The sequence below is a fragment of the Oncorhynchus keta genome, unplaced genomic scaffold (genome assembly GCF_023373465.1).
Source record: "Oncorhynchus keta strain PuntledgeMale-10-30-2019 unplaced genomic scaffold, Oket_V2 Un_contig_6081_pilon_pilon, whole genome shotgun sequence".
Lineage (NCBI taxonomy): Eukaryota > Metazoa > Chordata > Actinopteri > Salmoniformes > Salmonidae > Oncorhynchus > Oncorhynchus keta.
The window spans coordinates 24992-46139 of record NW_026288666.1 but is presented as its reverse complement, the minus strand read 5'-3'; the positions used below and the strand labels follow the sequence as shown (position 1 = coordinate 46139).

Below are 21148 nucleotides of genomic sequence, written 5' to 3'. Positions count from 1 at the left end.
CGGTTAGACTGCTGTATATTGACAGTTAGACTGCTGGATATTGAAGTTAGACTGCTGGATATTGACAGTTAGACTGCAGGATATTGGCAGTTAGACTGCTGGATATTGAAGTTAGACTGCTGGATATTGGCAGTTAGACTGCTGGATATTGACGGTTAGACTGCAGGATATTGACAGTTAGACTGCTGGATATTGACAGTTAGACTGCTGGATATTGGCAGTTAGACTGCTGGATATTGACAGTTAGACTGCTCGATATTGACAGTTAGACTGCTGGATATTGACAGTTAGACTGCTGGATATTGACAGTTGGACTGCTGGATATTGAAGTTAGACTGCAGGATATTGACAGTTAGACTGCTGCATATTGACAGTTAGACTGCAGGATATTGACAGTTAGACTGCTGGATATTGGCAGTTAGACTGCTGGATATTGACAGTTAGACTACTGGATATTGACGGGTAGACTGCTGTATATTGGCAGTTAGACTGCTGTATATTGACAGTTAGACTGCTGTATATTGGCAGTTAGACTGCTGGATATTGACAGTTAGACTGCTCGATATTGACAGTTAGACTGCTGGATATTGACAGTTAGACTGCTGGATATTGACAGTTGGACTGCTGGATATTGAAGTTAGACTGCAGGATATTGACAGTTATACTGCGGGATATTGACAGTTAGACTGCTGGATATTGGCAGTTAGACTGCTGGATATTGACAGTCAGACTGCTGGATATTGGCAGTTAGACTGCTGGATATTGACAGTTAGACTGCTGGATATTGACAGTTAGACTGCTGGATATTGACAGTTAGACTTCTGGGTGTTGGCAGACTGCTGGATATTGACAGTTTGACTTCTGGATATTGACCGTTAGACTTCTGAATGTTGACAGGATATTGGCTCCTTTACTCAAAAAAAGTAAACCACAAATGCACCTTGGTCTGCCGGTGGTGCTGTTTTCCTGTTTTTTGCGTACCTCAGGGTTCAGCCCCAGCACCCATGTGTTGGGAAAAATACCTATCTAAATGTGGAAAAACAAGACCTGCCCGAGACTAGCCATCTTTAAATAACATAGAAATAAGTAATTGGCACATTTTTGGTTGAGATGGGGATCAATGACATTACAAGATAGATTGACTATAGAAAACATTAAGAACACCTGTTACTTCCACGATAGACTGACCAGTTGAATCCACTGGTTTGTGTCATTAACTGCAATGCTGCCGGGTTATTCACGGTCAACAGTTTCCCGTGTGAATCATGAATAGTCCATCACCCAAAGGACATTCAGCCAACTGGACACAACTGTGGGAAGCATTGGAGTCCACATGTGCCAGCATCCCTGTCGAACCTTGTAGAGCCCAGATTAATTGAAGCAATGCTGAGGGCAGAAGGTGGGTATGCAATTCAATATTAGGAAGATGTTCCTAATGTTTGGTATACTTAGTGTATATTCACCCACTCAAAAAGACAGTGTTATCACTATGCTTTCAACCATCTAAAAGCACGAAAAACTCCAATAGAAAAACCATGTCTTATTTTTGGTTAAGTTGTCACCCAAATGTTTATCACTGTGCATTCAAACATTTAAAAGCATATCAAAGTTCAAATGGGAATACAATGTCAGATAAAGTGTGTTTGGAAGGTATTCAGCCCCCTTGACATTTTTCACATTCTGTTATGTTACCGTCTTATTCTAAAATGTATTAAATCGTTTTTTTCCCTCCTCAATGTTCAGGTCTAAACCATAATGACACAGCAAAAACAGATATTTTTTAAATGTTAGCAAATTTATTAAAAATACAAAACTTAAATATCACATTTACATAAGAATTCAGACTCTTTACTCAGTACTTTGTTGAAGCACCTTTGGCAGCAATTACAGCCTACAAGCTTTGCACACCTGTATTTGCGGAGTTTTCTCCCATTGTCCTCTGCAGATTCTCTCAAGCTCTGTTAGGTTGGAAGGGGAGTGTCGATGCACAGCTATTTTCAGGTCTCTCCAAAGCTGTTGGATCGGGTTCAAGTCCGGGCTTTGGCTAGGCAACTCAAGAACATTCATAGACTTGTCCCGAATTGTCCCAAAGTTGTCTTGGCTGTGTGCTTAGGGTCGTTGTCCTGTTGGAAGGTGAACCTTCATCCCAGTCTGAAATCCTGAGCGCTCTGTGCAGGTTTTCATCAAGGATCTTTCTGTAATTTGCTTGATTCATCTTTACTTTGATCCTGACTAGTCTACTAGACAGACTAAAACAACCATATGGTCTCAGCAAAGTAGTCAGACTAAAACAACCAGCAAAGTAGTCAGACTAAAACAACCAGCAAAGTAGTCAGACTAAAACAACCAGCAAAGTAGACAGACTAAAACAACCAGCAAAGTAGACAGACTAAAACAACCAGCAAAGTAGACAGACTAAAACAACCAGCAAAGTAGACAGACTAAAACAACCAGCAAAGTAGACAGACTAAAACAACCAGCAAAGTAGACAGACTAAAACAACCAGCAAAGTAGACAGACTAAAACAACCAGCAAAGTAGTCAGACTAAAACAACCAGCAAAGTAGACAGACTAAAACAACCAGCAAAGTAGTCAGACTAAAACAACCAGCAAAGTAGTCAGACTAAAACAACCAGCAAAGTAGTCAGACTAAAACAACCAGCAAAGTAGTCAGACTAAAACAACCAGCAAAGTAGACAGACTAAAACAACCAGCAAAGTAGACAGACTAAAACAACCAGCAAAGTAGACAGACTAAAACAACCAGCAAAGTAGACAGACTAAAACAACCAGCAAAGTAGACAGACTAAAACAACCAGCAAAGTAGACAGACTAAAACAACCAGCAAAGTAGACAGACTAAAACAACCAGCAAAGTAGTCAGACTAAAACAACCAGCAAAGTAGACAGACTAAAACAACCAGCAAAGTAGACAGACTAAAACAACCAGCAAAGTAGACAGACTAAAACAACCAGCAAAGTAGTCAGACTAAAACAACCAGCAAAGTAGACAGACTAAAACAACCAGCAAAGTAGACAGACTAAAACAACCAGCAAAGTAGACAGACTAAAACAACCAGCAAAGTGGTCAGACTAAAACAACCAGCAAAGTAGACAGACTAAAACAACCAGAAGGCCTCAGCAAAGTAGTCAGTCTAAAAGAATCAGCAAAGTAGTCAGTCTAAAAGAATCAGCAAAGTAGACAGACTAAAACAACCAGCAAAGTAGACAGACTAAAACAACCAGCAAAGTAGACAGACTAAAACAACCAGCAAAGTAGACAGACTAAAACAACCAGCAAAGTAGTCAGACTAAAACAACCAGCAAAGTAGACAGACTAAAACAACCAGATGGCCTCAGCAAAGTAGTCAGTCTAAAAGAATCAGCAAAGTAGTCAGTCTAAAAGAATCAGCAAAGTAGACAGACTAAAACAACCAGCAAAGTAGACAGACTAAAACAACCAGCAAAGTAGACAGACTAAAACAACCAGCAAAGTAGACAGACTAAAACAACCAGCAAAGTAGACAGACTAAAACAACCAGCAAAGTAGACAGACTAAAACAACCAGCAAAGTAGTCAGTCTAAAAGAATCAGCAAAGTAGACAGACTAAAACAACCAGCAAAGTAAGACTAAAACAACCAGCAAAGTAGTCAGTCTAAAAGAATCAGCCAAGTAGACAGACTAAAACATCCAGCAAAGTAGACAGACTAAGACAACCAGCAAAGTAGACAGACAGACTAAAACAACCAGCAAAGTAGACAGACTAAGACAACCAGCAAAGTAGACAGACTAAGACAACCAGCAAAGTAGACAGACAGACTAAAACAACCAGCAAAGTAGACAGACTAAAACTACCAACAAAGTAGACGGCATAAAATAGTAGACAGGAAATAACTTGAAAGAACAACAATGAGCAGCTATGGTTAATGATTCCTAAGCAACATTTTTGGACAAGGAAAGACTTTGCCCTGAGACGAGTGAAACTGCGCCTGTGTGTCTGTGTGTCTGTGTGTCTGTGTGTCTGTCTGGGGAAACGATAGCAGATGGAGAGCAGCTTGATCTAATCCAATGGTTGAAGCAGGCTCAACCGATACCCTGCCCGTTTCCTTACAGACACAAGATGAACTAGCAAATAGTTGTTTTGAGCACACAACATTTCACACTGTTTGAGTGAAAGAGAGATGTGTGCTGGCAACACAAAAACATTGTATGCCTATCATGGATAATTACAAAATATAATTGTGTCAAAATCGTGTTTGTAAAATTCTCGCTTTGTCCGAGTTACTCAGCACACCCCTACATTTTAGTAGAGTCGGAAAGGGACAATGCCCCTCGGTGTCAACTTCTTCCAGATTATAGTAAAGACAGACAGACTAGGGCTGGGAAATATAATGGAATTTGATGGTATTTGATGTTTTTGAATAATACAACTTCTAAATGTGCTTTATGAGTAGTGCATGACCCTACGGTGGCAACACATACATTGTAAGTGATTTCAATGGGTCTTTCTCCATTCTGATTGATTTATACTGTTCAATTCAACTTCAATCTAAAATAATTTCCTGTGTTTCCAACTATTTCCTCACTTCCTCTACTCATTTGAGATCATTTACACATTGCCAGTTATGGCTACATGATATGGGCAAAGAAATTAGGCCTTATTTTTAACCAAATGTTGCAATTGCGATTTGACTTGCGATTTAGAACAAAACACTTGGGTGAACTGTTGGAATCATCAGACTGTATTAGCTAGCTACGTGTGCTCTGACTCAGTACATTTATAAGCAAGCAAGCTAACTAGGGATTAGCATTTAGCAGCAAACACAATTTAGCTAAAATTGCTAAGAAACCAGCTGTTTGCAGATGTAAGAAACACAAACTAATAGTGTGGTTATAGAACACTTGGAAAGTGGACACACCGTTGTCATCAACATTGTTGCATGTACTGCATTGACCAATCAGGCTGAACGCATGTGTCTCTTGGTCAAACGACAACAATTGTGCTCCTAGAGTGACAAGTGGCGGGGCTAGCTGTGTTTGGAAAGCGGCATGGAGAGAGAGCGGAGAGGGATGACTCAAGTAGCATGTAAACTATAAAAATGGATGTTACACACTGCGTTTAACAAACCAAACATTCAAATACCATTATAGAAGGTGAAGTAAAAACCCAAACCGGTCCGTGCATCAATACTGGTAAAGCAAAATATTTGGTATACCGCCCTAAGACAGGCAACCAGTTAAAAACATATATAGTGAAGACAGATAGTGGCAGGGTAGCCTAGTGGTTAGAGCGTTGGACTAGTAACCGGAAGGTTGCAAGTTCAAACTCCCGAGCTGACAAGGTACAAATCTGTTGTTCTGCTCCTGAACAGGCAGTTAACCCACTGTTCCTAGGCCGTAATTGAAAATAAGAATTTGTTCTTTAACTGACTTGCCTAGTTAAATAAAGGTAATAAAAAAATAGACAGACAACCATTTAAAAAATATACATCACATTTATTTGTACTGACACCAATGAGTCTCCACAGACTTGTCAAGTCTTTGTCTAAAGATGTGTTTGGGCACTACAGGTGCGGACAGGTTTACCTGCCTCACCTTACCTCTGATACATCCAGCAGTCCAACACGTGCTGAAAAGCATTGCTCTTTGCTATCAGAAAAACAGAAACCGTGACCAAGCTGGAACACACACCACTCACTTTCTTGTTTTGTTTCTAAAGGTAACACAATGTACAAAAAGCTAGTCTGGAAGTAGTAACACTTCTCGGGTACTATAAAACATGTTTATTCTTTCACTCTGTATGAATAAGGAAACACTGATCTCTACTGAGCTGCTGCTTGTTAGGCTGCCAAGGACTACATGGATACAGATAACTAAATGAGAAGAGAGGCTGAATCAGGCTGATCCCAGTATTACAGCCTTACAGACAGCCAGACAGTCGGACAGAGACAGCCAGACAGCCAAACTGCCTCAGCAGCAGCTTTCAGGGAATTGTTCACACTCTGTAGAGCCTCATGGCTTTGGCCGCCTGGAAGCAGTTAGAGGCCAGTCGACAGGTAAGAAAACAACGGCCCATAAAGTTAAAGTAACATGCTTCCCAAATGGCACCCTATTCCCTACATAGTGCACTACTTTTGACCAGGCCCATAGGGGACTATATAGGGAATAGGGTGCCATTTGGGGCGCACTTAAATTATTAAACAAAAAGTATTTCGACAACAATGTACAGTTACAGTACAACACAAGTGATGCTGGGAAAAAAGTGCAAAAATAAACATGTTTTCACAAATAATGTTTTGTTCAGCTCCTGAAAAATGTATACTTAAATAAAATAAATGAATGTTCTTTTTTGACCATCCATTGGTTTGTTGGTGTCAAAAATGGATGTCCTCGGCAGGCCCCAGGCCTGGTTGGCTTATGGATAAGGTCAGAGAAAACAGACCGTCTGAGGAAGGGAGGGATGAAAGAGGTCCCTCCATGTAAAGAAGGATGGCGGGATGGAGGAGCGAGGGAGGAGGTCTCTCTGTGTAGGCCTCACCAGGAAGCTGAAGGCACCAGAGGAACGGAGAGGAGCAGAGCAGTAGTCCATGCCAGGCCCCACGGTAGCAGGCTGTGAACCGAACACTGGCCACTCTTCGCTCGGACACCTGGGTTAGAGGGATGGAGGGGTGGAGGGACGGGAAGACGAGGGGGACAGGGAGAATGAAGGAGTGGGGAGACAGGGATGGGGGAATGGGGGAATTGGGGTAGACAGGGAGATGGGGATAGACACAGGGATAGAGGGATGGGGTAGACAGGGGGGATTGGGGGTGGGGGTAGACAGGGGGAGAGAACATCTAGTCATTAGAGAGTCCATACCAGGGTTGGGGAGCAACAGACAACATATAGCCTGGAATCCAGACCAGAGTTGGGGTAAATTCAATTTAAATTCCAGTCAGTTCAGAAAATAACCCAAATTCCAATTCCAAAAATGTTAAAAAGCGTTGAAGAGATTTGGAATTGGAATGTCAGTGTACTTTCCGAACTGACTGGAATTTAAATGGACTTGACTCCAACCCTGATCCAAATTGAAGATTGCTCTGATTCACTACAATGCATAATGTATAACAGTGAAGTGAAATGTGTACCAAGTTTCATGATTTTATCAAATGTAACAATTAGACCTACAATTTGCACATCAAGCTTGGACTAACAGCATTACAAAGCTGCAGTATATTCAGTTTGACTAATTAGAAAACAGACTAGACAGCAGATTAATTAGACAGCAGACTAATTAGAAAACAGCAGATTAATTAGACAGCAGACTAATTAGAAAACAGACTAGACAGCAGATTAATTAGACAGCAGACTAGACAGCAGACTACTTAGAAAACAGACTAGACAGCAGATTAATTAGAAAACAGACTAGACAGCAGACTACTTAGAAAACAGACTAGACAGCAGATTAATTAGACAACAGACTAGACAGCAGATTAATTAGACAGCAGATTAATTAGAAAACAGACTAGACAGCAGATTAATTAGACAACAGACTAGACAGCAGATTAATTAGACAGCAGATTAATTAGAAAACAGACTAGACAGCAGACTACTTAGAAAACAGACTAGACAGCAGATTAATTAGACAACAGACTAGACAGCAGATTAATTAGACAGCAGATTAATTAGAAAACAGACTAGACAGCAGACTACTTAGAAAACAGACTAGACAGCAGATTAATTAGACAACAGACTAGACAGCAGATTAATTAGACAGCAGACTAATTAGAAAACAGACTAGACAGCAGATTAATTAGACAGCAGATTAATTAGACAACAGACTAGACAGCAGATTAATTAGACAGCAGACTAATTAGAAAACAGACTAGACAGCAGATTAATTAGACAGCAGACTAGACAGCAGATTAATTAGACAGCAGATTAATTAGACGACAACAGACTAGACAGCAGACTAATTAGAAAACAGACTAGACAGCAGATTAATTAGACGACAACAGACTAGACAGCAGATTAATTAGACAGCAGATTAATTAGAAAACAGACTAGACAGCAGATTAATTAGACAACAGACTAGACAGCAGATTAATTAGACAGCAGATTAATTAGAAAACAGACTAGACAGCAGATTAATTAGACAACAGACTAGACAGCAGATTAATTAGACAGCAGATTAATTAGAAAACAGACTAGACAGCAGACTACTTAGAAAACAGACTAGACAGCAGATTAATTAGACAACAGACTAGACAGCAGATTAATTAGACAGCAGATTAATTAGAAAACAGACTAGACAGCAGACTACTTAGAAAACAGACTAGACAGCAGATTAATTAGACAACAGACTAGACAGCAGATTAATTAGACAGCAGACTAATTAGAAAACAGACTAGACAGCAGATTAATTAGACAGCAGATTAATTAGACAACAGACTAGACAGCAGATTAATTAGACAGCAGACTAATTAGAAAACAGACTAGACAGCAGATTAATTAGACAGCAGACTAGACAGCAGATTAATTAGACAGCAGATTAATTAGACGACAACAGACTAGACAGCAGACTAATTAGAAAACAGACTAGACAGCAGATTCATTAGACAGCAGACTCATTAGAAAACAGACTAGACAGCAGATTCATTAGACGACAACAGACTAGACAGCAGACTAATTAGAAAACAGACTAGACAGCAGATTAATTAGACAGCAGACTAGACAGCAGACTACTTAGAAAACAGACTAGACAGCAGATTAATTAGAAAACAGACTAGACAGCAGACTACTTAGAAAACAGACTAGACAGCAGATTAATTAGACAACAGACTAGACAGCAGATTAATTAGACAGCAGATTAATTAGAAAACAGACTAGACAGCAGATTAATTAGACAACAGACTAGACAGCAGATTAATTAGACAGCAGATTAATTAGAAAACAGACTAGACAGCAGACTACTTAGAAAACAGACTAGACAGCAGATTAATTAGACAACAGACTAGACAGCAGATTAATTAGACAGCAGATTAATTAGAAAACAGACTAGACAGCAGACTACTTAGAAAACAGACTAGACAGCAGATTAATTAGACAACAGACTAGACAGCAGATTAATTAGACAGCAGACTAATTAGAAAACAGACTAGACAGCAGATTAATTAGACAGCAGATTAATTAGACAACAGACTAGACAGCAGATTAATTAGACAGCAGACTAATTAGAAAACAGACTAGACAGCAGATTAATTAGACAGCAGACTAGACAGCAGATTAATTAGACAGCAGATTAATTAGACGACAACAGACTAGACAGCAGACTAATTAGAAAACAGACTAGACAGCAGATTAATTAGACGACAACAGACTAGACAGCAGACTAATTAGAAAACAGACTAGACAGCAGATTAATTAGACGACAACAGACTAGACAGCAGACTAATTAGAAAACAGACTAGACAGCAGATTCATTAGACAGCAGACTCATTAGAAAACAGACTAGACAGCAGATTAATTAGACAGCAGACTAGACAGCAGATTAATTAGACAGCAGATTAATTAGACAACAACAGACTAGACAGCAGACTAATTAGAAAACAGACTAGACAGCAGATTAATTAGACAGCAGACTAATTAGAAAACAGACTAGACAGCAGATTAATTAGACAGCAGACTAATTAGAAAACAGACTAGACAGCAGATTAATTAGACAACAGACTAGACAGCAGATTAATTAGACAGCAGACTAATTAGAAAACAGACTAGACAGCAGATGAATTAGACAACAGACTAATTAGACAGCAGATTAATTAGACAGCAGATTAATTAGACAGCAGATTAATTAGACAACATACTAATTAGACAACAGACTAGACAGCAGATTAATTAGACAGCAGACTAATTAGAAAACAGACTAGACAGCAGATGAATTAGACAACAGACTAATTAGACAGCAGATTAATTAGACAGCAGATTAATTAGACAGCAGATTAATTAGACAACATACTAATTAGACAACAGACTAGACAACAGATTAATTAGACAGCAGACTAATTAGAAAACAGACTAGACAGCAGATTAATTAGAAAACAGACTAGACAGCAGATTAATTAGACAGCAGACTAATTAGAAAACAGACTAGACAGCAGATTAATTAGACAGCAGACTAATTAGAAAACAGCAGATTAATTAGACAGCAGACTAATTAGAAAACAGCAGATTAATTAGACAGCAGACTAATTAGAAAACAGACTAGACAGCAGATTAATTAGACAGTAGACTAATGAGACAGCAGATTAATTAGACAGCAGATTAATTAGACAGCAGATTAATTAGACAACAGACTAGACAGCAGATTAATTAGACAGCAGATTAATTAGACAGCAGACTAATGAGACAGCAGATTAATTAGACAGCAGATTAATTAGACAGCAGATTAATTAGACAACAGACTAGACAGCAGATTAATTAGATAGCAGACTAGACAGAAGATTAATTAGACAGCAGATTAATTAGACAGCAGACTAGACAGCAGATTAATTAGAAAACAGACTAGACAGCAGATTAATTAGAAAACAGACTAGACAGCAGATTAATTAGACAGCAGACTAATGAGACAGCAGATTAATTAGACAGCAGACTAATGAGACAGCAGATTAATTAGACAGCAGACTAATGAGACAGCAGATTAATTAGACAGCAGATTAATTAGACAGCAGACTAATGAGACAGCAGATTAATTAGACAGCAGACTAATGAGACAGCAGACTAATGAGACAGCAGACTAATGAGACAGCAGATTAATTAGACAGCAGACTAATGAGACAGCAGATTAATTAGACAGCAGATTAATTAGACAGCAGACTAATGAGACAGCAGATTAATTAGACAGCAGACTAATGAGACAGCAGATTAATAAGACAGCAGACTAATGAGACAGCAGATTAATTAGACAGCAGATTAATTAGACAGCAGATTAATTAGACAGCAGACTAATGAGACAGCAGATTAATTAGACAGCAGATTAATTAGACAGCAGATTAATTAGACAGCAGATTAATTAGACAGCAGACTAATGAGACAGCAGATTAATTAGACAGCAGATTAATTAGACATCAGACTAATGCGACAGCAGATTAATTAGACAGCAGATTAATTAGACAGCAGACTAATGAGACAGCAGATTAATTAGACAGCAGACTAATGAGACAGCAGATTAATTAGACAGCAGATTAATGAGACAGCAGATTAATTAGACAGCAGACTAATGAGACAGCAGATTAATTAGACAGCAGACTAATGAGACAGCAGATTAATTAGACAGCAGATTAATTAGACATCAGACTAATGCGACAGCAGATTAATTAGACAGCAGATTAATTAGACAGCAGACTAGACAGCAGATTAATTAGACAGCAGATTAATTAGACGACAACAGACTAGACAGCAGACTAATTAGAAAACAGACTAGACAGCAGATTAATTAGACGACAACAGACTAGACAGCAGACTAATTAGAAAACAGACTAGACAGCAGATTAATTAGACGACAACAGACTAGACAGCAGACTAATTAGAAAACAGACTAGACAGCAGATTCATTAGACAGCAGACTCATTAGAAAACAGACTAGACAGCAGATTAATTAGACAGCAGACTAGACAGCAGATTAATTAGACAGCAGATTAATTAGACAACAACAGACTAGACAGCAGACTAATTAGAAAACAGACTAGACAGCAGATTAATTAGACAGCAGACTAATTAGAAAACAGACTAGACAGCAGATTAATTAGACAGCAGACTAATTAGAAAACAGACTAGACAGCAGATTAATTAGACAACAGACTAGACAGCAGATTAATTAGACAGCAGACTAATTAGAAAACAGACTAGACAGCAGATGAATTAGACAACAGACTAATTAGACAGCAGATTAATTAGACAGCAGATTAATTAGACAGCAGATTAATTAGACAACATACTAATTAGACAACAGACTAGACAGCAGATTAATTAGACAGCAGACTAATTAGAAAACAGACTAGACAGCAGATGAATTAGACAACAGACTAATTAGACAGCAGATTAATTAGACAGCAGATTAATTAGACAGCAGATTAATTAGACAACATACTAATTAGACAACAGACTAGACAACAGATTAATTAGACAGCAGACTAATTAGAAAACAGACTAGACAGCAGATTAATTAGAAAACAGACTAGACAGCAGATTAATTAGACAGCAGACTAATTAGAAAACAGACTAGACAGCAGATTAATTAGACAGCAGACTAATTAGAAAACAGCAGATTAATTAGACAGCAGACTAATTAGAAAACAGCAGATTAATTAGACAGCAGACTAATTAGAAAACAGACTAGACAGCAGATTAATTAGACAGTAGACTAATGAGACAGCAGATTAATTAGACAGCAGATTAATTAGACAGCAGATTAATTAGACAACAGACTAGACAGCAGATTAATTAGACAGCAGATTAATTAGACAGCAGACTAATGAGACAGCAGATTAATTAGACAGCAGATTAATTAGACAGCAGATTAATTAGACAACAGACTAGACAGCAGATTAATTAGATAGCAGACTAGACAGAAGATTAATTAGACAGCAGATTAATTAGACAGCAGACTAGACAGCAGATTAATTAGACAGCAGATTAATTAGACAGCAGATTAATTAGAAAACAGACTAGACAGCAGATTAATTAGAAAACAGACTAGACAGCAGATTAATTAGACAGCAGACTAATGAGACAGCAGATTAATTAGACAGCAGACTAATGAGACAGCAGATTAATTAGACAGCAGACTAATGAGACAGCAGATTAATTAGACAGCAGACTAATGAGACAGCAGATTAATTAGACAGCAGATTAATTAGACAGCAGACTAATGAGACAGCAGATTAATTAGACAGCAGACTAATGAGACAGCAGACTAATGAGACAGCAGACTAATGAGACAGCAGATTAATTAGACAGCAGACTAATGAGACAGCAGATTAATTAGACAGCAGATTAATTAGACAGCAGACTAATGAGACAGCAGATTAATTAGACAGCAGACTAATGAGACAGCAGATTAATTAGACAGCAGACTAATGAGACAGCAGATTAATTAGACAGCAGATTAATTAGACAGCAGATTAATTAGACAGCAGACTAATGAGACAGCAGATTAATTAGACAGCAGATTAATTAGACAGCAGATTAATTAGACAGCAGATTAATTAGACAGCAGACTAATGAGACAGCAGATTAATTAGACAGCAGATTAATTAGACATCAGACTAATGCGACAGCAGATTAATTAGACAGCAGATTAATTAGACAGCAGACTAATGAGACAGCAGATTAATTAGACAGCAGACTAATGAGACAGCAGATTAATTAGACAGCAGATTAATGAGACAGCAGATTAATTAGACAGCAGACTAATGAGACAGCAGATTAATTAGACAGCAGACTAATGAGACAGCAGATTAATTAGACAGCAGATTAATTAGACATCAGACTAATGCGACAGCAGATTAATTAGACAGCAGATTAATTAGACAGCAGACTAATGAGACAGCAGATTAATTAGACAGCAGACTAATGAGACAGCAGATTAATTAGACAGCAGATTAATGAGACAGCAGATTAATTAGACAGCAGACTAATGAGACAGCAGATTAATTAGACAGCAGATTAATGAGACAGCAGATTAATGAGACAGCAGATTAATGAGACAGCAGATTAATGAGACAGCAGATTAATGAGACAGCATATTAATGAGAAGACAACAGACTAATTAGACAACAGATTAATTAGACAACAGACTAATTAGACAACAGACTAATTAGACAACAGACTAATTAGACAACAGACCAATTAGACAACAGACTAATTAGACAACAGACCAATTAGACAACAGACTAATTAGACAACAGACTAATTAGACAATAGATTAATTAGACAACAGACTAATTAGACAACAGACCAATTAGACAACTAGCTAGTTAAACAGCAAGACTAAGTAGACAGCAGACGAAGGTAATAACAAGGTATGACAGGCAGGCCTGTGCTATAATAAATCCAAACATTTCCGATAAACAGAAAATAATTTTTTGTCAGGACTGTTTTTTTCTCACAGACACAATTTAATCTAAAATAATTTGCAAGCACCCACAGTAGTTTGAAGTATGCTAATTGTTGACATGAACTCTCAGGGGCTTTGAAATTGCAGAAATGAATCTTTCGTCTGGCAGAGAAAGAATAAAATGCATGTTTATGTGTTTGGACTAAAAAGCTTGTTACTTGTGTTTCTACAAATTATGGTAAACTTAACATTTGTCTTGTTTGAGACTAACTTGGCTGTGCAAGGAAAATTCTCCCTCGTGGGGACATTTCCTAATTCCCCAAGAGGACAAACGCTATTTTAAGTTTAGGGGTTAGGTTCAGCGTAAGGTTTAGAATTAGGGTTAGGGTAAGGGGTTAGTGATTAGGGTTAGGGTAAGGGGTTAGTGATTAGGGTTAGGAGTTAGGTTAGGGTTAGGGTAAGGGGTTAGTGATTAGGGTTAGGAGTTAGGTTAGGGTTAGAGTAAGGGGTTAGTGATTAGGGTTAGGGTAAGGGGTTAGTGATTAGGGTTAGGGTAAGGGGTTAGTGATTAGGGTTAGGAGTTAGGTTAGGGTTAGGGTAAGGGGTTAGTGATTAGGGTTAGGAGTTAGGTTAGGGTTAGAGTAAGGGGTTAGTGATTAGGGTTAGGGTAAGGGGTTAGTGATTAGGGTTAGGGTAAGGGGTTAGTGATTAGGGTTAGGAGTTAGGTTAGGGTTAGGGTAAGGGGTTAGTGATTAGGGTTAGGAGTTAGGTTTGGGTTAGGGTTAGGGTAAGGGGTTAGTGGTTAGGGTAAGGGGTTAGTGATTAGGGTTAGGAGTTATGTTTGGGTTAAGGTTAGGGTTAGGGTTAGGGGTTAGTGGTTAGGGTAAGGGGTTAGTGTTTAGGGTTAGGGTAAGGGGTTAGTGATTAGGGTTAGGAGTTAGGTTTGGTTTAGGGTAAGGGGTTAGTGGTTAGGGTAAGGGGTTAGTGATTAGTGATTAGGGTAAGGGGTTAGTGATTAGGGTAAGGGGTTAGTGGTTAGGGTAAGGGGTTAGTGATTAGGGTTAGGAGTTAGGGTTGGGTTAGGGTTAGGGTTAGGGGTTAGTGGTTAGGGTAAGGGGTTAGTGATTAGGGTTAGGGTAAGGGGTTAGTGATTAGGGTTAGGAGTTAGTGATTAGTGTTAGGGTAAGGGGTTAGTGTTTAGGGTTAGGGTAAGGGGTTAGTGGTTAGGGTAAGGGTAAGGGGTTAGTGATTAGGGTTAGGGTAAGGGTTAGTGATTAGGGTTAGGAGTTAGGGTTGGGTTAGGGTTAGGGTTAGTGGTTAGGGTAAGGGGTTAGTGATTAGGGTTAGGCAAGGGTTAGTGATTAGGGTTAGGAGTTAGGTTTGGGTTAGGGTTAGGGTAAGGGGTTAGTGGTTAGGGTAAGGGGTTAGTGATTAGTGTTAGGGTAAGGGGTTAGTGTTTAGGGTTAGGGTAAGGGGTTAGTGGTTAGGGTAAGGGGTTAGTGATTAGTGGTTAGGGTAAGGGGTTAGTGATTAGGGTTAGGGGTTAGTGATTAGGGTTAGGATTAGGGTTAGGGTTAGGGTTAGGTAAAATAGGATATTTAATATAAATATATTTTAGATCCCCCACAACGATAGAATAACATAATGTGTGGGGTTAGGGTTAGTGTATTGGCAAAGGGAAACTTGGCTGAGGCAACAGCTGTGGTTGTGGTGATGTAATAAAGAACTTTCACAGAAAATGGGTAGAAAGAGTCAGGGGAGGAGGAACAGGGGAGGAGTAGAAACAGGGGAGGAGAAACAGGGGAGGAGTAGAAACAGGGGTGGAGAAACAGGGGAGGAGAAACAGGGGAGGAGGAGAAACAGGGGAGGAAGAGAAACAGGGGAGGAGTAGAGACAGGGGAGGAATAGAAACAGGGGAAGAGAAACAGGGGAGGAGAAACAGGGGAGGAGGAGAAACAGGGGAGGAGGAGAAACAGGGGAGGAGTAGAAACAGGGGAGGAGTAGAAACAGGGGAGGAGAAACAGGGGAGGAGAAACAGGGAAGGAGGAGAAACAGGGGAGGAGGAGGAACAGGGGAGGAGGAGAAACAGGGGAGGAGGAGAAACAGGGGAGGATGAGAAACAGGGGAGGAGAAACAGGGGAGGAGGAGAAACAGGGGAGGAGGAGAAACAGGGGAGGAGTAGAAACAGGGGAGTAGAAACAGGGGAGGAGGAGAAACAGGGGAGGAGGAGAAACAGGGGAGGAGAAACAGGGGAGGAGTAGAAACAGGGGAGGAGTAGAAACAGGGGAGGAGGAGAAACAGGGGAGGAGGAGAAACAGGGGAGGAGTAGAAACAGGGGAGGAGGAGAAACAGGGGAGGAGGAGAAACAGGGGAGGTGGAGAAACAGGGGAGGAGAAACAGGGGTGGAGGAGAAACAGGGGAGAAGAAACAGGGGAGGAGGAGAAACAGGGGAGGAGGAGATATAGGGGAGGAGGAGAAACAGGGGAGGAGGAGAAACAGGGGAGGAGCAAAAATAGTGGAGGAGAAACAGGGGAAGAAAAACAGGGGAGGAGAAACAGGGGAGGAAGAACAGGGGAGGAAAAACAGGGGAGGAGGAGAAACAGGATCTAGCGAGATAATATTCCAGTCAGTTTGTTAATCCTAGCCTGGTGTTCCAGTATGTTTATTAATCCTAGCCTGGTGTTCCAGTATGTTTATTCATCCTAGCCTGGTGTTCCAGTCTGTTTATTAATCCTAGCCTGGTGTTCCAGTCTGTTTATTAATTCTAGCCTGGTGTTCCAGTCTGTTTATTAATTCTAGCCTGGTGTTCCAGTCTGTTTATTAATTCTAGCCTGGTGTTCCAGTCTGTTTATAAATTCTAGCCTGGTGTTCCAGTCTGTTTATTAGTCCTAGCCTGGTGTTCCAGTCTGTTAGTTAATTCTAGCCTGGTGTTCCAGTCAGTTTGTTAATCCTAGCCTGGTGTTCCAGTCTGTTTATTAATTCTAGCCTGGTGTTCCAGTCTGTTTATTAATTCTAGCCTGGTGTTCCAGTCTGTTTATTAATTCTAGCCTGGTGTTCCAGTCTGTTTATTAGTCCTAGCCTGGTGTTCCAGTCAGTTTATTAATCCTAGCCTGGTGTTCCAGTCTGTTTATTATTCCTATCTTGGTGTTCCAGTCTGTTTATTAATCCTAATCTGGTGTTCCAGTCTGTTTATTTGTCCTAGCCTGGTGTTCCAGTCTGTTTATTAATCCTAGCCTGGTGTTCCAGTCTGTTTATTAATCCTAGCCTGGTGTTCCAGTCTGTTTATTAATCCTAGCCTGGTGTTCCAGTCTGTTTATTAGTCCTAGCCTGGTGTTCCAGTCTGTTTATTATTCCTATCTTGGTCTTCCAGTCTGTTTATTAATCCTTGTCTGGTGTTCCAGTCTGTTTATTAATCCTAGCCTGGTGTTCCAGTCTGTTTATTAGTCCTAGCCTGGTGTTCCAGTCTGTTTGTTTATTAATCCTAGCCTGGTGTTCCAGTCTGTTTATTAGTCCTAGTCTGGTGTTCCAGTCTGTTTATTAATCCTTGTCTGGTGTTCCAGTCTATTTATTAGTCCTAGTCTGGTGTTCCTGTCTGTTTATGAATCCTAGCCTGGTGTTCCAGTCTGTTTATTAGTCGTAGCCTGGTGTTCCAGTCTTATTCATAAGCTCTAGACTGTCTATTTATTTGACCTTGTATGGTGGTCCAGTCTCTTTATGAATCCTAGCCTGGTGTTCCAGTCAGTTTATTATCCCTCGTCGGGTGTTTCAGTCTTTTGTTCCAGTCTGCCTGGAAGTAATTTATACATACAGTTAATTCTGAAAATATTCAAACCCCTTGACATTTTCCACATTTTGCTATGTTACAGCCTTATTCTAAAATTGATTTAATAAATGTTTTTCCTCATCAATCAACACACAATACCCCGAAATGACAAAGCGAAAACATATATAAAATAGCTCATTTTAAAATTCAGACCCATTGATATGAGTGTAACGTAGACGCTGCGAGTCAAGAATCAAGAACAGGGGGTGGATTTAATAATAATAATAATGGAACAATACAAACAAGAGTAGCGTCTGGACATGAGAAACACAACTAATACTGGCTGGGGAAAGAGTAGCGTCTGGACATGAGAAACACAACTAATACTGGCTGGGGAAAGAGTAGCGTCTGGACATGAGAAACACAACTAATACTGGCTGGGGAAAGAGTAGCGTCTGGACATGAGAAACACAACTAATACTGGCTGGGGAAAGAGTAGCGTCTGGACATGAGAAACACAACTAATACTGGCTGGGGAAAGAGTAGCGTCTGGACATGAGAAACACAACTAATACTGGCTGGGGAAAGAGTAGCGTCTGGACATGAGAAACACAACTAATACTGGCTGGGGAAAGAGTAGCGTCTGGACATGAGAAACACAACTAATACTGGCTGGGGAAAGAGTAGCGTCTGGACATTAGAAACACAACTAATACTGGCTGGGGAAAGAGTAGCGTCTGGACATGAGAAACACAACTAATACTGGCTGGGGAAAGAGTAGCGTCTGGACATTAGAAACACAACTAATACTGGCTGGGGAAAGAGTAGCGTCTGGACATGAGAAACACAACTAATACTGGCTGGGGAAGGAACCAAAGGGACTGACAGATACAGGAGAGGTAATCAATGAAGTGATGGAGTCCAGGTGAGTCTCATGAGGTGCAGTAACGATGGTGACAGGTGTGTGTAACAATAAGTAAACTGGCGACAATGAGAGCAGAGAGGAGGAGAGGGACTAGACATGAAAATGAGACTCAAAATTGAGCTCAAGTCAATCCTGTTTCCTTTGATCATCCTTGAGATGCTTCTACAACTTGATTGGAGTCCAACTGTAGTAAATTAAATTGATTGTACATTATTTGGAAAGGCACACACTTGTCTATCTATATAAGGTCCCACAGTTGACAGTGCATGTCAGAGCAAAAACCAAGCCATGAGGTCGAAGGAATTGTCCATAGAGCTCCGAGACAGGATTGTGTTGAGGCACAGATCTGGGGAAGGGTACCGAAACATTTCTGCAGCATTGAAGGTCCCCAAGAACACAGTGATCTCCATCATTCTGAAATGGAAGAAGTTTGGAACCACCAATACTCTTCCTAGAGCTGGCTGCACGGCCAAACTGAGCAATGGGGGTAGAAAATGCCTTGGTCAGGGAGGGGACCAAGAACCCAATGGTCACTGACAGAGCTTCAGAGTTCCTCTGTGGATATGGTAGAACCTTCCAGAAGGACAACCATCTCTGCAACACTCCACCAAGTAGGCCTTTATGGCAGAGTGGCCAGATGGAAGCCACTCCTCAATTAAAGCCACATAACAGCCCGCTTGGAGTTTTCCAAAAGGCACCTAAAGGACTCTCAGACAATGAGAAACATATATACAGTAGACAGGTGTGTGCCCTTCCAAATCATGTCCTTTCATTTGAATTTACCACAGGTGGACAATTAAGTTATAGAAACATCTCAAGGATGATCAATGGAAATAGGATGCACCTGAGCTAAATTCATTGCAAAGAGTCTGAATACATATCTAAATAAGGTATTTTTGTTTGCTACAATTTCCCGGTATGGGGTATTGTGTGTTGATTAATGAGTAAAACAAAATACTGAAAAATACTGAAAAATTGAAATGGGTCTGAATACTTTCTGAATGCACTGTATATACTGTACATATAAGGTGACATGGAAGTAACAGTAGGTTCCAGTCCTCCAACAGCCATGCTGTGACTGTATTTGACACACGCCAATTGAAACACGCTAGTAATTACAGAAGCACATTAGTTTGATTTGGGCTCAGTGTCTGTCTTACCTGAAGAGGTGAGTACTCTGACCTGGGAGCTGGTTGCTCCCTCTCCCCCCTCACTCACCGCCCGCACCTCAATGATGTATGTGCCCCCCTCAGGGAGAGAGAGGACAGCCGAGGGGGTGATGGTCCTCATTACCTGATGGTGGACACGCCCCTCTTGGCTCAATAACACCTGTAGCAGGACAATAAAAAAATAAATTAATCAACAGTGGACAAGCTCATCTCAAGGCCACTCGACAACTGTAGTCGGACACGCAAACAAACAATCAATCAATCAATTAATCAATCAGGTAATTAATTAATCAAATAATTATCAATGTTGGACACACCCCTCCTGACCCAATAACCCCTCCTGACCCAATAACCCCTCCTGACCCAATAGCCCCTCCTGACCCAATAACCCCTCCTGAGCCAATATCCCCTCCTGACCCAATAACCCCTCCTGACCCAATAACCCCTCCTGACCCAATAACCCCTCCTGACCCAATAACCCCTCCTGACCCAATAACCCCTCCTGACCCAATAACCCCTCCAGCAGGACACACCCCTCCTGACCCAATAACCCCTCCAGCAGGACACACCCCTCCTGACCCAATAGCCCCTCCTGACCCAATAACCCCTCCTGACCCAATAACCCCTCCTGACCCAATAACCCCTCCTGACCCAATAACCCCTCCTGACCCAATAACCCCTCCTGACCCAATAACCCCTCCTGACCCAATAACCCCTCCTGACCCAATAACCCCTCCAGCAGGACACACCCCTCCTGACCCAATAGCCCCTCCTGACCCAATAACCCCTCCTGACCCAATAACCCCTCCTGACCCAATAACCCCTCCTGACCCAATAACCCCTCCTGACCCAATATCCCCTCCTGACCCAATAACCCCTCCTGACCCAATAACCCCTCCTGACCCAATAACCCCTCCAGCAGGACACACCCCTCCTGACCCAATAACCCCTCCTGACCCAATAACCCCTCCTGACGCAATAACCCCTCCTGACCCAATAACCCCTCCTGACCCAATAACCCCTCCTGACCCAATAACCCCTCCTGAACCAATAACCCCTCCTGACCCAATAACCCCTCCAGCAGGACACACCCCTCCTGACCCAATAACCCCTCCTGACCCAATAACCCCTCCTGACCCAATAACCCCTCCTGACCCAATAGCCCCTCGAGCAGGACGCACCCCTCCTGACCCAATA

The 21148-nt window shown here is 40.7% G+C and overlaps 1 protein-coding gene across 1 annotated transcript in view; it reads right to left on the bottom strand.

Moving 5' to 3' along the window:
• Window positions 1-5527: 5527 nt before the first annotated feature.
• LOC127925684 (contactin-5-like) overlaps window positions 5528-21148 on the bottom strand; it is a gene marked incomplete at its 5' end in the record, with an annotated part of 34475 nt that continues 18854 nt past the window's right edge. Inside the window, 2 exons of the mRNA XM_052510741.1 lie at window positions 5528-6646; window positions 19943-20111. Of these exons, the coding sequence (XP_052366701.1) occupies window positions 6534-6646; window positions 19943-20111 (282 nt within the window). The remainder of the gene's footprint in view (window positions 6647-19942; window positions 20112-21148) is intronic.